The 13,904-nt window shown below is 40.1% G+C and overlaps 1 protein-coding gene across 5 annotated transcripts; it reads right to left on the reverse strand.

Annotated features, from left to right (window-relative positions):
- Positions 1 to 436: 436 nt before the first annotated feature.
- On the reverse strand, positions 437 to 10,341 carry LOC119560958 (homeotic protein empty spiracles). Of its 5 annotated transcripts, none has more exons than XM_037874706.1 (4): positions 9,650 to 10,341; positions 8,364 to 9,290; positions 2,094 to 2,251; positions 437 to 1,114 (listed from the first exon to the last, which is right to left on the reverse strand). In XM_037874706.1, exons 2-4 carry the CDS (start codon positions 9,226 to 9,228, stop codon positions 587 to 589), a joined length of 1,551 nt encoding a protein of 516 aa, XP_037730634.1. In that variant the 5' UTR covers positions 9,229 to 9,290; positions 9,650 to 10,341; the 3' UTR covers positions 437 to 586. The 5 variants fall into 5 exon arrangements, with proteins under 5 accessions (XP_037730634.1, XP_037730637.1, XP_037730636.1 ...); XM_037874709.1 differs by having other exon boundaries at positions 438 to 1,114; positions 9,852 to 10,341; XM_037874708.1 differs by having other exon boundaries at positions 438 to 1,114; positions 8,364 to 9,368; positions 9,852 to 10,341.
- Positions 10,342 to 13,904: the final 3,563 nt, after the last annotated feature.

Raw genomic sequence — 13,904 nt, forward strand, 5'->3', positions numbered from 1 at the left:
TTTCGCTTTAAATGAACCCAAATTGCTGGCCCATTAGCCTCGGGCTGCTCCATATGCATATCTGCAACCTCGGAGCAATTTCGGTATAGTAAATATTTTTTATAGGCAATCATTTGCATTTTGAATATCAATTTTGGCCATCAATTTCGGCCTTTAGTTACTGACATTTATTTTTTGGCCGCCTTATGAGACCGTAACTCTGCACTTTTTACTGTCAATTTTCGGGGGGAGAATGGGGGTTTCCATCAACAACTCAATAAATGAAAGGCCTTGTTAGCAGTACTTTTTTTGGGGCCCTTTGATTGGTTATATTTTGGCAGCTGATCGATGCCTATTGTGCATTTGTAATGAGTTTATCATGCAATGGCAGAAAGTTTGCCAATAAATGGCCATCACATGTGCATTTGCATGCATTTGATAAATGTTTTGGCTGGATATATGATTTCCTTCTTTTATTTATTGGCTTTGTTATTTGTATTTTAAGTAGTAAACAATTTAAATTAAGCTATACAGTTGACAAATAATTTACAGGAAATTAAAGGAACACAAAATAGCCGAGTAAGCCGAGTTTAGCAACTATTGGTCACTACTTTTCCCGCTCCCTTTCCCTTTCACGGGACTTTTCCCGCTCCCGCTCCCGCTCCCTTTCCCGCAGATAGAGTTGCTGCTGCTGGAGGAAGTGTTGCTGCTGCTGCTGGTGTTGCTGCTGCAGGTGTTGCTGGTGCTGCTGCAGCAACTGATGCTGCTGCTGCGGACTCAAGGTGGCCGCCACATCCGAAGGATTCTGCTGGAGGAACTGCTGCTGGTGCTGGGCCAACTGTTGCTGGAACTGCTCTCTCAGTCGCTGGTGCTCCTCCGCATCCATTTCGCTGCCATAGTCATCCATGTCGATCACCTCGTCCTCGTCGTCCTCCTCGATCTCCTCGTCCTCCTCGGGATCCTCTGCATCCTCGTAGCTGTGCTGCGATCCATCGAGCTTGCCATCGTCCTCGCCGTCGCCACCTCCTCCGCCTCCCGAGGAGCTGCCCTTGTTGCTCTTGGTGTCGCTCCCGTCGCCGCCCTCCTGCTGCATCCGCTTGTGCTTGGTGCGGCGGTTCTGGAACCACACTTTCACCTATCATAAGTAATTATTAAAAAAAATTAATTTTATTTCATTCGGATTAAGTAAATATGTGCAATATCAATCATTTACAACTGATATTCCTTATTTCCGGACCTTAATATCTTACTACTGTTACTTAAACTAAAATACTACAATTTATTTAAATCACATCTAACTAAAAAGTAAATTTGTTGGTGGGCTTATCAACTTTTATATAAATTTAAGATGTGATCGTTATGCTAAAAAAAAAAACATTTCTGAATTATTTACTTTATCCAATATTCCAATATTTAGGTATAAAATTAATGATTAATTTCAAAATTTATTTTATAGTAAATTTGTTATCATTATTAATTTCAACGAAAACGTATATCCTTTATATCTTGGTTCCAAAAAAAAATTTCTATATTATTAAATTATCAACCCAATAACCATGTAAATGTAAATATCATTTTGATTATTTAGGTAAAATATTAATGATTAATTTAAAAGTGAATCCACAAACTTTTAATAATATGTTAAAATTTTTAAGAACCACCTTTTATGCCACATAAATGGTTCATTGAATCACCCTTTGATTCCAACCTCAGTTTCGTATAAATATTTTCTTTAGTACATTTACAGGAAGCAATTGAGCTTGGGGGTAGCCTGTTCGGGGGTGGGTCTTTAACCCTTTCAGTTGGCTTTTGTTTTCTCTTTTTTTGGCAAGTCGTAAATAAATTTAACGAGTCTTTTAATTCTATTTACAGCCTGCCTCCCAGCTATGCCCCCGAGGGTGCAGAGTCAAGTGCTAGACGACCCCACTTCGAGAACTTGAACCTGCTCCCCTGTCCGCCCCTCGAAGCGCTAATAACTCAGTAAGTCCCGGCACTTCTTGGGCTAACGACCAGACGACATGCAATCACTTAGCCCCTAACCGAAGGGGTTGAACTGGGGCTGCTTATTGAATTTGATGCGCATTAAGGGCTGCCGGGTGGCGGGCCCATCTCACCTGGGTTTCGGTCAGGCTGAGGCCCTGGGCCAACTGCTTGCGCTCCGCCCCCACCACGTAGTGGTTCCCCTCGAAGGCGTGCTCCAGTTTGAGCAGCTGCGTCGGCGAGAAGGCGGTGCGAACGCGCTTCGGCTTGCGGAATGGCTGGAACAGGAAATCTGCAAGAGATCGGGAGGGGAAAGTTGGGTTAGATGGGAGCTATAATGGGTGGTGCTGGGGGGTAATCTTGTAACTCGTTGACTAGCACCTTTATTACTATAGTCTTCTAAAGTAAAGATACATTAACTTATAATACCATAATACCATTCAAAATATATTTTTTAGGTATTTTTAAAAAAATGTTTGTTCTAAAAAAGTTTTTATCAAGACAGATCTTTCTATTTAATATTTTAAATTAAATATTTTGGGGTAATAATACTAATAATTACAGACGAATTTAATTACTTTGAGATTCTGAGATATAACCAATTAGGCCTTCACATAACTCTTCTACTTTTAACAACATTAAAAGTTATCCCACGAAAGCAACGTTTTATTTTAGTTTAGTAATTATGTATGTAATAAAACTTTATCGACACTTTGCTTATCTAAGCCATTAAGTTTACCATTAAAAAAATTATTAATTATTTATTACTTAGTTAATAGGCTCTTGGGGCCATTAAAGTTTCTCAATTAGGCAAATCATGTTTGTTATTAAGAAAACAAATAAAAGTGAATAAATAACATATTTAATAGACTCTTAGAGCTAATAAAATTACTAAATTTTATTCAATGTATATAAAAAACAAATCAATATTATTATTAGGAAATTAAATTAGTTAAAGGAAATACCTGTGTACCTGTACCACATAAAATGTATTAATTTATTTATAAGTTTAATGAATATAAAGGGCTATAAAAGTACACTTATGTAGAGTCAGTGAGAGGAGGACCTCAATCCTCCCTGGAGGCCCTGCCAATTAGATGACGTTGTGCCTCAAATTGTTGATTATGAATTCCGCGAATGCCGCGAGCAAAGATGCCGCATGGTGGCCACTCACATGTTGCACACGCTCATTACAAAACAATAAACAAATTTCCAGACATGGGCCAGCGAACGGAAAGCACAAAAGGCTTCTGGTTCGTGCCGCTGTCGGCGCTGTGTGTTTTTTGCCATGTCCCAGAATCGCTGATAAGGCCAAAACAATTGGCCAGGCCAAGCTGAGCTGGGCTGGCTTTCTTTTGCCCTGGACGCCAAGCCGAACACTTTAGCGCTCCTAAAAGCCGCCAACGACGCCTCTTTGGAGGACCGAGGACAGAGGATCGAGGTCCCATTGTTCTTCCTTCCAGCCGGCACAACGTGATATTTTGACGTTTATCACGATTTCTGGAAGCCCAGATCCCCATCCCCATACCCACCCCAATCCCATCCACATCCCCACCTTTAAGCCAAGTTCACTGCCGCTTTTGCGCCTGCGAGTTAACAAATTTCAATTGAGCCACAATTTGAATATTGATATGGGGCTGGGGCTACTGTGCGAGATGCGACTGAGATTTCTGACGGTGCGGAGGAATTTGCTTTGAAAAACATGATGAAATACAGAGGATGTCGGAAAAATAAATTGAACTTGAAAAGAAAATATAAAAAAAACATTTGAATATTTAAATATTTGGTTTAAGGTTCTAAAAGTGTATGAAATTTAAAAACATATTCCAGTTTTGTACAGTTTTAAGGATATTTGATTTTTGTATAAAACAAAACGTTAGGAGAATGATTTATTCGAGAAAGTTTGCAAGCATATTGACTTATTTTGACTTATTATTTTAAAAATATTTAAATGCTAAAGCTAATTCTAAAAATTTATTTTCAGGCAAGGAGTGATAATTTTTATAGACATAAATTTTCTTGCATTTAGAAAAACAAGAATAAATGATACAATTTCCGGAAGGTAAATATTAGCTTACTAAATATCTAATGAAAATCCAGCGGACTACCAATCTCTCGTCCTGAGATATGACTTTCTTAGGCCAACAATCCTTACCATTCTTCCGCTAGACCGAAAACTGTCATCTTAAGATTCTAGGACTCAACCAACTGCAATTCTGATCTCACAAAGCAAACATTCCACCTTAAGCAGCCTTGTTGTGATATAATTTAGTGAGCAAGCCTAAGCTGAAGGTGTGCCAATTACAAAATCAATATTGGCACAGCAGAATCGAATCGATTTCGGCGACAGGAAGTCTGTGCAACAAACAGCAGAACAACAAAACAGAAGCTAAGCCATTGGGAAAATAAACAGCTAATAGAGAAGGGCTGGCGAAAGGGCGCGATGCCATTAGATACAAGATGCAACCCCAGAAATGTATCTTGTTAGCGCTGCCTGGCTGGAAAAATACCACCGAACAATAAAAAGGGAAGAAGAGGGAGTAGGGATCGGGAAATGGGAGTGGGCAAGGGGAACTTGTCAATTCGACACTTCATAAATGCAGCCTCGCACCATTGATGGCCATGTATCTACGCATCTGACAGATGCAACTGACTGCGACTGCCGACTGACTGCGTGCTTGGTTTTTGCTATGAACTTGACAAACGATTGCCAGGAGCTAGCATCCCGAGTGATCTAGTTTTGGTCTTTTTTTGTACTCCACGATCGCTTGACATTTGTTACATTTGACAGCTAACAATGTAGCTACAAGATACAAGATACACGACTGCCCAGCGCCTTAGAAGAGGCTGTATAATTGATAATGCCGCCGCTCACAATGGCCACTTAATTATTTTTTCTCTTCCTTTTTTCTAGCTCTGCAGCAGCTCTCAATGAAGTGTGTGTATTTTTTCAGCTTTTTTCTGTAGGTTTGTGGACACAAAGGAAACCGCCGTGCGAAAATACGCGCAATTGACAATTAATTGATGTGTCCGCTCTGCTGGCCATGTTGTTGGATTTGCAGTGGCTCACACCCTTGTCAGCTGTCATTTTTTTACGTATAGTATACGAGTATACCTCACTTTTTTAGCCCATGATGGTAGTGCCGGGTCTCGTTTCGTTTTCGTTTGGGCGACTGTCCTGGCCTTTTGTTCCCCCCATTATTTATCACTTATGTGCAATTGTATTTGCTTTCTTTTTATCGAGTTAGGGCTTAATTTTTATGCTCTCATGATTTTTTCATTAATTTATTGCATTCCTCGAGTGTCCCGCGTGCGAGGACATTGACTCGAAATCGATAATTGAAATCAAATGAAATGACAGTCGGGGATGTTGTGATGATCGATTTGACGGCAATGGCCATTTGCAGTCGGGGTGTCTGAATGGGATTTTGTGGGTTTCTGCGGGGTAATGGCTTTGATTGGGGTAGAATTAATAATTTTGATAAGGATGCTTGTCGTTGAACCTTATTGGTGATACGAATAACAGTTCTATAAATACCAAAGTTTTAGAACTATTTTCTGTTTGATTTTAAAAGGGGTAAAGACATATTTAAGACAGTACACATTTAATTATTATGTTTAAAATCTAGAGCAATGGACAAAATTCCATAATTAATAATCAGTAACTCAGTAAAATTTAGTTGTTTGGTATTGTTTTTAATGAGCTCAGAGTCAAAATCACGTATCAAATAGTAGAAGTTATCAAATTAATGACTGTGGAGTATGGCCACTTTACAAATAAGGTCAGGTATTGAACCAGTTTAGCAATCACATAAAGTAAAAGGAATTTATTTTTTCCTACCATTAATGTTTTTTTACTTTGTTGATTAACTAGTTGTACTTGAAGGAATTTAAGCAAGTCTTTAAGTGATTTAACCCTGGAGATTTATTCAGGATTTTGCTAATTAAAGAATAACGTATTAAGACTCAATTCAACATTTAAATAGTGTTGTAAGTCTAAGTGTTTCTCACTTATTAAAGGGTATGTTATAAAATAAGTTAAATTGAGATAGCTAATATGCAGGATTTTAATAGTTTAATAATAATACCGTTAGATATTAGAATGTAACCTAACGAATGTAATGATGTATAAACGTATTACACATTTAAGGATCTTCAAGGTTCGTAGCACCGCACACACCAGCTTGTCCAATTATAATGATCCGTTTTTAAGTCTTCAATAATAAGGACCTAAACCTTATAAATGTAACCCTTTTCCTAGAACTCCATCGTCGGCATTAGAGGGCCACACCCAGAAATTGCAGCACGTGCAACCTGAATTGAGTTACTGACGCATCATCATCCTCGCTATCGCGATGATCCCCATTATCTTGTATGCCAACCCCCTCCAAAAAACGAAAAAAACAGCATGTAACCCGGTATTACTCACACGAGTTACAAAGCAAACGAAGACGAAAAACATTTACAATTAATGAAATCGTTATGCGAAACATTGACATTTCACGTTCATAAATCAAGCGAAAATTACAGTCGGAGTGGAGAAAAGTGAGAAGTCGAGCGGGAAATGGGAAAAGGGAGAAAATAATGAAACGGAGTACAACATAATTAAGGCGTAACGGGGATACATGTACACTTGGGCAGGTGAAAGGCGTGTGAGTGTGCCGAAAATTATGTTTATATTTACCCAGCCCAGAAACAGAAAAAACGAGAAAAACAACATGGCCTGGAAATTCAAATGGTAATTATGAGAGCGAATGAAAAAAATGTGGTTAAAGCGTAGTAAATGACAATGTTTTTGAGATGCGCTTTGCGGTGGCTCTTCGCTTCTATCTCTCGGGTTTTTTCGTTCTTGGGTTCCTTGCTTGGTTGCCCCAAAACCTCAATTAAAAACGCATTAACATTTCACTGGTTGCACTTTTCGTACGTTACACATACGCCGCATGGGCCCGCCACATGAGCAACTGGCGCCGTCTGTTGGCCATTAATGGCAATTTCGAAAAATGATATTTATATAAAAACACACACTCACACACTTGGCTGGCCATTTAGGTACGCTGCTTGACCTAACGATGTGTGTAATGTTGTTTAAACAATTTAATTAAAAAGTAATTTGTTTGGAAATAGTTATCAAAATGGGTTTGGTACCCTCTGCCCTTCTCCGTCTCCCTCGGACCCGATCTCTCTGTCCCTGTCCCTCTTTCTCTGATGATGATGAGCCCGATACACGTCTAATTAACTTGTAATAAATGTTTGCCATTTGCTTATTTAACTTTAATTATATGGAGCTGCACGGCAACAACAGCGATAACTGAATAATTGCTTGATTGAGGTTCTCTCCACCATAATGGCGGAGTGGTTCGAATATGACTTTTAGGTGTGGTTTCTTTCTCTCCCTGGTTCACGGCACTCAGCGGCCGCTTGAAACGGCTATAATGACTAGGAAAAACTCGTTTAAGTGAAACAAACATATTCATAAAGTTACCGGTGGCATTTTTCAGGTGGTGTTCAAATAAAATGATATATATTTTAACGGTGCCATGAATAAACCTATTATTTTTCGCCTCATTTTTAAATTCTTTAAATTTATAATAGTGGTTTATAAAATATTTTAAATTTTTAGGATTTCTAAAATGATTTGGGCCACCACATTTAATTAGAGTAAGAGCATCTGTGTCTGCTATTGGAATCGAATATATATCGGAATATATGCAATATATTCAATTAATAAATATGCATAATAACTAACTTAAACTGTTCTAAATGTTGCTTTTAATATATTCCTTTATAAGTCGATCAATTGTAATTGGCTATTCATGCATAAAAAAGACATTTCTCAAATTTTGAAATTAAAAAACTACAACGAAAAAAACAGAAAGCTCAGATATAATACCAGATGTAATATTAAAATCACTGTATAATAGAGGCAATGTTAAAATTAATGTATAGATTCAAGGTTAATAAGGTACTATAAGGTTATACTTTACTGTTTTATTTCTATATTAACGAGTATAGAATTTGGATTTGGACTTTTTAAATTAATTAATTTAAATTGAATGCTTTGAAAAGTATTATTTTAATACCCATCTTATCGAAGCCAAATAGATACTCAATAGTGTAGAACTAATGGAAAAATATTTGCTTTTCTATGAGTATTTTTTTCGGTGTATTATATATAAATATTGTTTACTAAACGGGTAGATATTATATAAAAAAAGTAATTAGATACAAAAGATATGTGATAAGGAAGGGCTTTTCATTTTAGTTTTATACAAAAAAATATCCACAGAATATTTAAAACATGTTTTAAAATAAATTAAGATTGTTATGAATTGAAGGCTTTATTATTGTTATGAATTTAATATTTGAAACATACTGGGAAGTTCTTTAAGAGTGGCATAACTTACTGCCTGGAAAGCGTGGAAAAATGCGTCCGTGTCGACTGAGCAGCCACGGATACAGCGGATAGCTGTCGCGGATCAGATGAGGAGCGCTCCCGAAGGGGTGGTGGCCGTGGGGCGGAGGATGTCCCGGATGCGGGGCGCCCGGGAAGATCCCCATTGGCATTTGGCCGGGCGGCAGATGCGGATGCGGACCATGTGGCGGTCCAGTTGGCACGGGCGGAAGTTGCTGCTGCTGTTGCTGCTGCTGCTGCTGGTGGTGGTGGGCCAGGGCGGCAGCCATTTGGAACTGGGCGGCGAGGAAGGGGGGCGGCGGCGGGTGGGGCGGACCCGCCATGCGCACCGCCATGGGGTTCGGGGAGGTGCGGTTCTGGATTAAAGCTAGATTCGGTGCCGGCAAGGGCATCGGACGGATGAGGGTTGGGTTGGGCGGATTGCCCGCTCCCGTTGGCGGGGGATCCCCTGATTTTGCAGGAGGATTGCCATTCGGAGGCGTTGGCGACCGGCTGACCGGCGATCTCTGCGGACTGCGCGATCGGTCCAGGGAATCCCGCCTCCGGCAGTAGATGTATCCCCTGGGCGTCCGCCGGCCACTGTTGTTGGTGTTCGTCGGCGAAGCGGGACTCTCGCTGCGCGGCGCCGGCGAGGATATCACACTGACCCTCAGGGGAGCCGATCTCGTCGAGGATTCGCCCACAATCGAGTCGATGCTGAAGGCCAGCTTAGGCTTGTTGCCCGCGGAGGCGGAAGCGCTGGCCGTGCTGGCGGAAACGGAAGTCGAGGACGCGGCCGCCGAGGAGCTGCTGCTCACGAAAGGACTCGTCGGCGCCATGGGCAGCATGTTGAACGTTTGCCGGCCGCAGGTGACCATTTGGTAGGGGTTTAGTCGATGCAACCAACAAACAAAACACTGTCCAATTTCTCAAACTCGAACTATAAGTCAAAGTAGGTTATAAACACTTCCGTTTTCTAATCTGCTTGGTTTGACTGTATTTCATAATATTGTGCTTGCTAAAAATCAATTTCATAATATATTTTAGGTTTTCATCCACGAAACATGTATGATTTAAAACAAATTTTGTTTACAAAAATAAGTTTTTGAAGGAACTATTGTTATTTGTTACTATTAAATATAAACTCAATTTAAGATTATAATATATTTAAATCAAAATGATTTAAGCTCTATAAATGGTATATTCATTAATCCTATACAGAAAAACTAGAGCTTTAACTTGGAGAATCATTTTAAAACTTTTGTTAATAGCCCCAAAGCGTTGTAATTTTATCCTAACCGTTTAATAATCTGTGAGTTATAAACACAATTTCCCCATTATCAATGGTAAACACAGCCAAAATAGATCAGAATCGAAAACGGAAAGAGGGGAGTATTGATCGATTTCCTATTATTTGGGATGGGATGGGGCTATAGGAAACACGATCGGTACGTCGGTTGTTTGTTACTGGTTACTGGGTATCAGATAAGCACACACGCACTGTTTTTCAGATCAGATAGCCATAGGCCACGGCTACGCTATGCGGTTGTTGTATCTGTATCTGTATCTGCGATGCTCCAGCGGTTGGCATCCGTCGGCGTGACATTGATAAACTGGATAACTGGAGCGGCGGCAACGCGGCGATTGGAGCGTGACCGTACCGCTTCGATGGACGATTGACGGCGGCGATTGACGACGGCCGGTGGACGATGGACGATTGATGATTGACTCGGTCGCAAGGCGGCGGTTAACGGTTAACGGTTATCAGCGGTGCCCGGTGACGAAACGATTGCGATTGCGGTGGCCGCGCTGCGAGGATGATGAGCACTGTCAACGCCATTAGCATTATGGAGCTTCTAAAGGCGTCTAATTGCTGGCTCCTCTCTCGCCCTCTCTCTTTCGCTCGCTGCTCTCCCCCTCTCTTTCTTTCTTTCTTTCTTTCTTTTCGGCGGGGGCGTCGGCGAATCGCTGCGTGGCTCTCACGCTGAGCGTTTTGGCTCGAGTGTCGCGATGGAAAGGAAAAAGCCGCAAAAAGTTTGTGGGGCCAGCAATTGTGCTTCCTCTTCTTCTGCTGCTGCTTCTGCTTCCAGTGGGAGCCCCACAGCACAGCAGGCGTCTCCTTCGCACACTCTTGACACTGCGCCTGCGCCAAAGCAGTGCAGCAATAGTCCAGTTGGATTTCCAAAAACCTGCTCTGCTCCAAAGTGGAGCCACCTCCTCTCTCGCTCGCTCTCTGGACTCGTTTGTGTGAGTGTATTGCTGGGGCTTTCTCTCTCTGCATCTCTCTTTCGCTCTCTGGGCCATTTTTCGCACCAGTTTATGACAGCGAAACAAACAATTTGCGCTAAACAAAACAGCATCATTAAAGCGTTTGTGGTTTTAGTGCCAAGCGGGTTGGCCAGCTGGAAGGGGGCGGAGGGTGGCGAGGGGAGGGGCACTAAAACAGTGGGCGAAACACAATAGTTGGAGGAATTTAAATGTGGGAATTATATGTTATTTAATTTTGGACAAACGAAAAACTGGCGAAACTAAACTAAACTGAACTAAATTTGTCGACATTTATTTGAAAAAGTTATATTTATTTTTAAGCATATGGTTTTAAAATAAATTAGGTTTTCTTGCTTAATTTTAAATTTTTTATTTTAATTTATAATTTATCCTAGAAATAAAGGATTTCCCTTAACAAAGGATTCCACTTATTTAATTTAAATATGTAGATAAATAAAAACTAAGACAATTTATTTTTTCTTCTAGCTAAAGTATGATTTTATACAATTTTTACATTATGATAGTGAATAAATATGTACATATCTTATTATAATTAGATACTTATTATTACTATTTGAAACCAAATAGGTTTAATTCTTTAGCTAAGGAATCGGTATCTAACTAATTTTAAAATAATATCCCCAATAACTTTTGGTTACCTTCTGTTAACTACAAATTAGAATAATACGATTTTCCAACCTTGTAAACATTTTTCCTGATTCCACTGTGCACCGGCATCAACGTCATCGCTTATATAGCTTAGACGCCCCGTCGTCAGTGCTGGCTATAACCAGCACCCCCTCCTCCACCTTCTGGCCCTCCGCCCCTGCCCTTCCCCCACCGCCTCCTCCTCCTCCTGGCCTTTCCACCATTCTGAATTGGCTCGAATTGGCATCTGCATCATGTTGGCCAAAAGCATTTGGACATGAAAATGGGCGGTAACTTGGTTTCTACACCTTCGGCGAGCTGCAACTGCCGGCGCACACTCGCAGCGAGAATCTCACAGATACGCCGGGCTGGGGATGGGAATGTATCTGTATCTGGTCATCCGAGTGCCTGTATCTGTGGCTGGATCCCCATCCTCATCCGCTGGCTGTGAGTTGTGAAAATAAACACCTCGTTAAAGATGCAGGAGGAGGCATAAAACATGCAGCGCCAACTTCGCAGCCCTCTCATAGGTAAATACATGCGACTCGGCCCCCCGTTCCTGGGATCTCCTCCTTTTGGCCATGAATGGATGTGAATGTGGATGTGGCTGTTGGCCCAAAGGAGCCAGGAGAGCCGAGAGGTTGGCAAATAAATTGACGTGCGCTTGGCTGGATTTGTATGCATCTAGATAAGGCCGGTGCTTGTCGATGGGCCAGCAGTTCGGCTGCCGCAGATGCAGCCGAGTATCTATATCTATATATGTGCCTTTGTATCTGTGAGTGTGGCACCTCTGGGTGCGGTAATTGTAATTGGTTTTTACTCTTTTTCCTCTCCTTTCCGCCCCACCGCCTCACGTTTCGGGATAAATCATTTAATTAGTCAGACAATGAGATGGGACGAGAACTTTATGGGATGCTCCATCACTGCTAAAGGTTATCGATCGCCAATCAATGATTTTCGGGGCGTATTTTTTGGCATTTACCGCGCTTGATATATGACCAGAAGGTGGGCCCAGTAAAGATAAAATGCAGCAAATGCCTGGGTTATCAGCTCACGAAACGCGAGGCAACGTAGGTGAGTGGGAATATATTTAAAACGAAATTTACAAATTTTACTTCAGAATTTATTTGACCCTAAGTTGTGTACACAGTTAGGATAATATATCATTTTAAATAATTTAAAAATGAAATGCTTATTATGTATGTTTTTGACTGTATCCTATGATTCTTTCCTTTTCAGATATTAAATATTTTTTGTAAATAGAAATACTAAAATCTAAAACAAATAATAAAAATTTAAGCGATTATTTTGTTTTTAGCTTATAAAAACTAACACAGAAAAACTATTTTACTGTGATAAAAACAATAGGTAACAGGTAGATAATATTTTGTTTTTAAACATTGTTTCTAAAGTTATTTAATAAAAGATAATTCTTTGATGAAATCAACAGCAGCTTCTATCCTTTTCCTGATGAATTAAGAGTTTTCCTTTTCAATTCCGCTTCGGTTTATCTTCTAATTACAGGCCAGTAACTATTATAATATTCCTGGAATAAGAGTTCTTTAGCACCTAAGCAAACTAATTAAAGTCGCCTGAAATTAGGTTCTTCCAGTGGAAGCACCCGACCCATACTGGTATTAGTCCGTGCCGGCCTTTCTCTGCATATGGGAAATGCAATCCACAAGATACTTCCATGTTCCACAGTTGCGAGCGAGATAAACCGACAGCTGTCGTTGATTGGCTGCCCGCAGTATCTACGTGAGCGAGAGCGGGACCACAGTAGGCGACAGCTGCTAGCAAGGGGATGGACACTCTTTTCCGTTGGAGTGAGCGGGAGGCAGGATGACAGGAAGGCAGGGGTGGGTTAAAGGAGGGGGAGGGGTGCCGCGTATAAATCCAATTCATTTAATAATTGCCAACGAGATGGAGCTCATTATCACGAGTACTTTGCACGGCTTTGCCAGTTTCCAGCGGGGGGCATTTTGCAGGAGGGGGTTCCAACAAGGGGGTTCCTTGTGGGCAGGCTGTACTGTATCGGGTTGGCTGGGGCACCTCTTCTTCTTCACACAGACAAAATATATTTATACTTATACCATCACTGTAGGATTTTGAGCAGAAACTTTTTTAAAAGTACTTTTCAGTTATTCCGCAGAACTAGTAAACCTAAAATGTACTTAGTATTTTCTTTAAGGGTTTTATAAAGATTATCTTAGCAGTTTATGTGAAAAATAATACTTAACTTTTATAGCGCATAATATGGAGATTTAAGATGAAAGGGTTTCATCTGTATAGTAACTATTTTATAATACTAAAGTCAGTTTCTAGATTTAGCCTAAGAGTTATTTTTATTACAGTTTGTTTAACCTTATAATGTTAAATTATATTATTTGTACGTTTATGCTTATGCATGTTTATGTATTGTATTATTTATTTTTATTTTATAATGAAATTAATGTTAAGCATAGAATTTTCCTCTGATTATAAACATACTTTATGATATCATAAAGTATTTTATCTTCAAGATTTAGCCTGTAAAAGATATTTTTATTACAGTTTGTATAAACTTAAATTGTAAAACTATATTATTTTTTGATGGTTAAAAATTTATGGTTCAGCATACAATTTTCCCCTTTTACAA

The sequence above is a fragment of the Drosophila subpulchrella genome, unplaced genomic scaffold (genome assembly GCF_014743375.2).
Source record: "Drosophila subpulchrella strain 33 F10 #4 breed RU33 unplaced genomic scaffold, RU_Dsub_v1.1 Primary Assembly Seq354, whole genome shotgun sequence".
Taxonomy (NCBI): domain Eukaryota; kingdom Metazoa; phylum Arthropoda; class Insecta; order Diptera; family Drosophilidae; genus Drosophila; species Drosophila subpulchrella.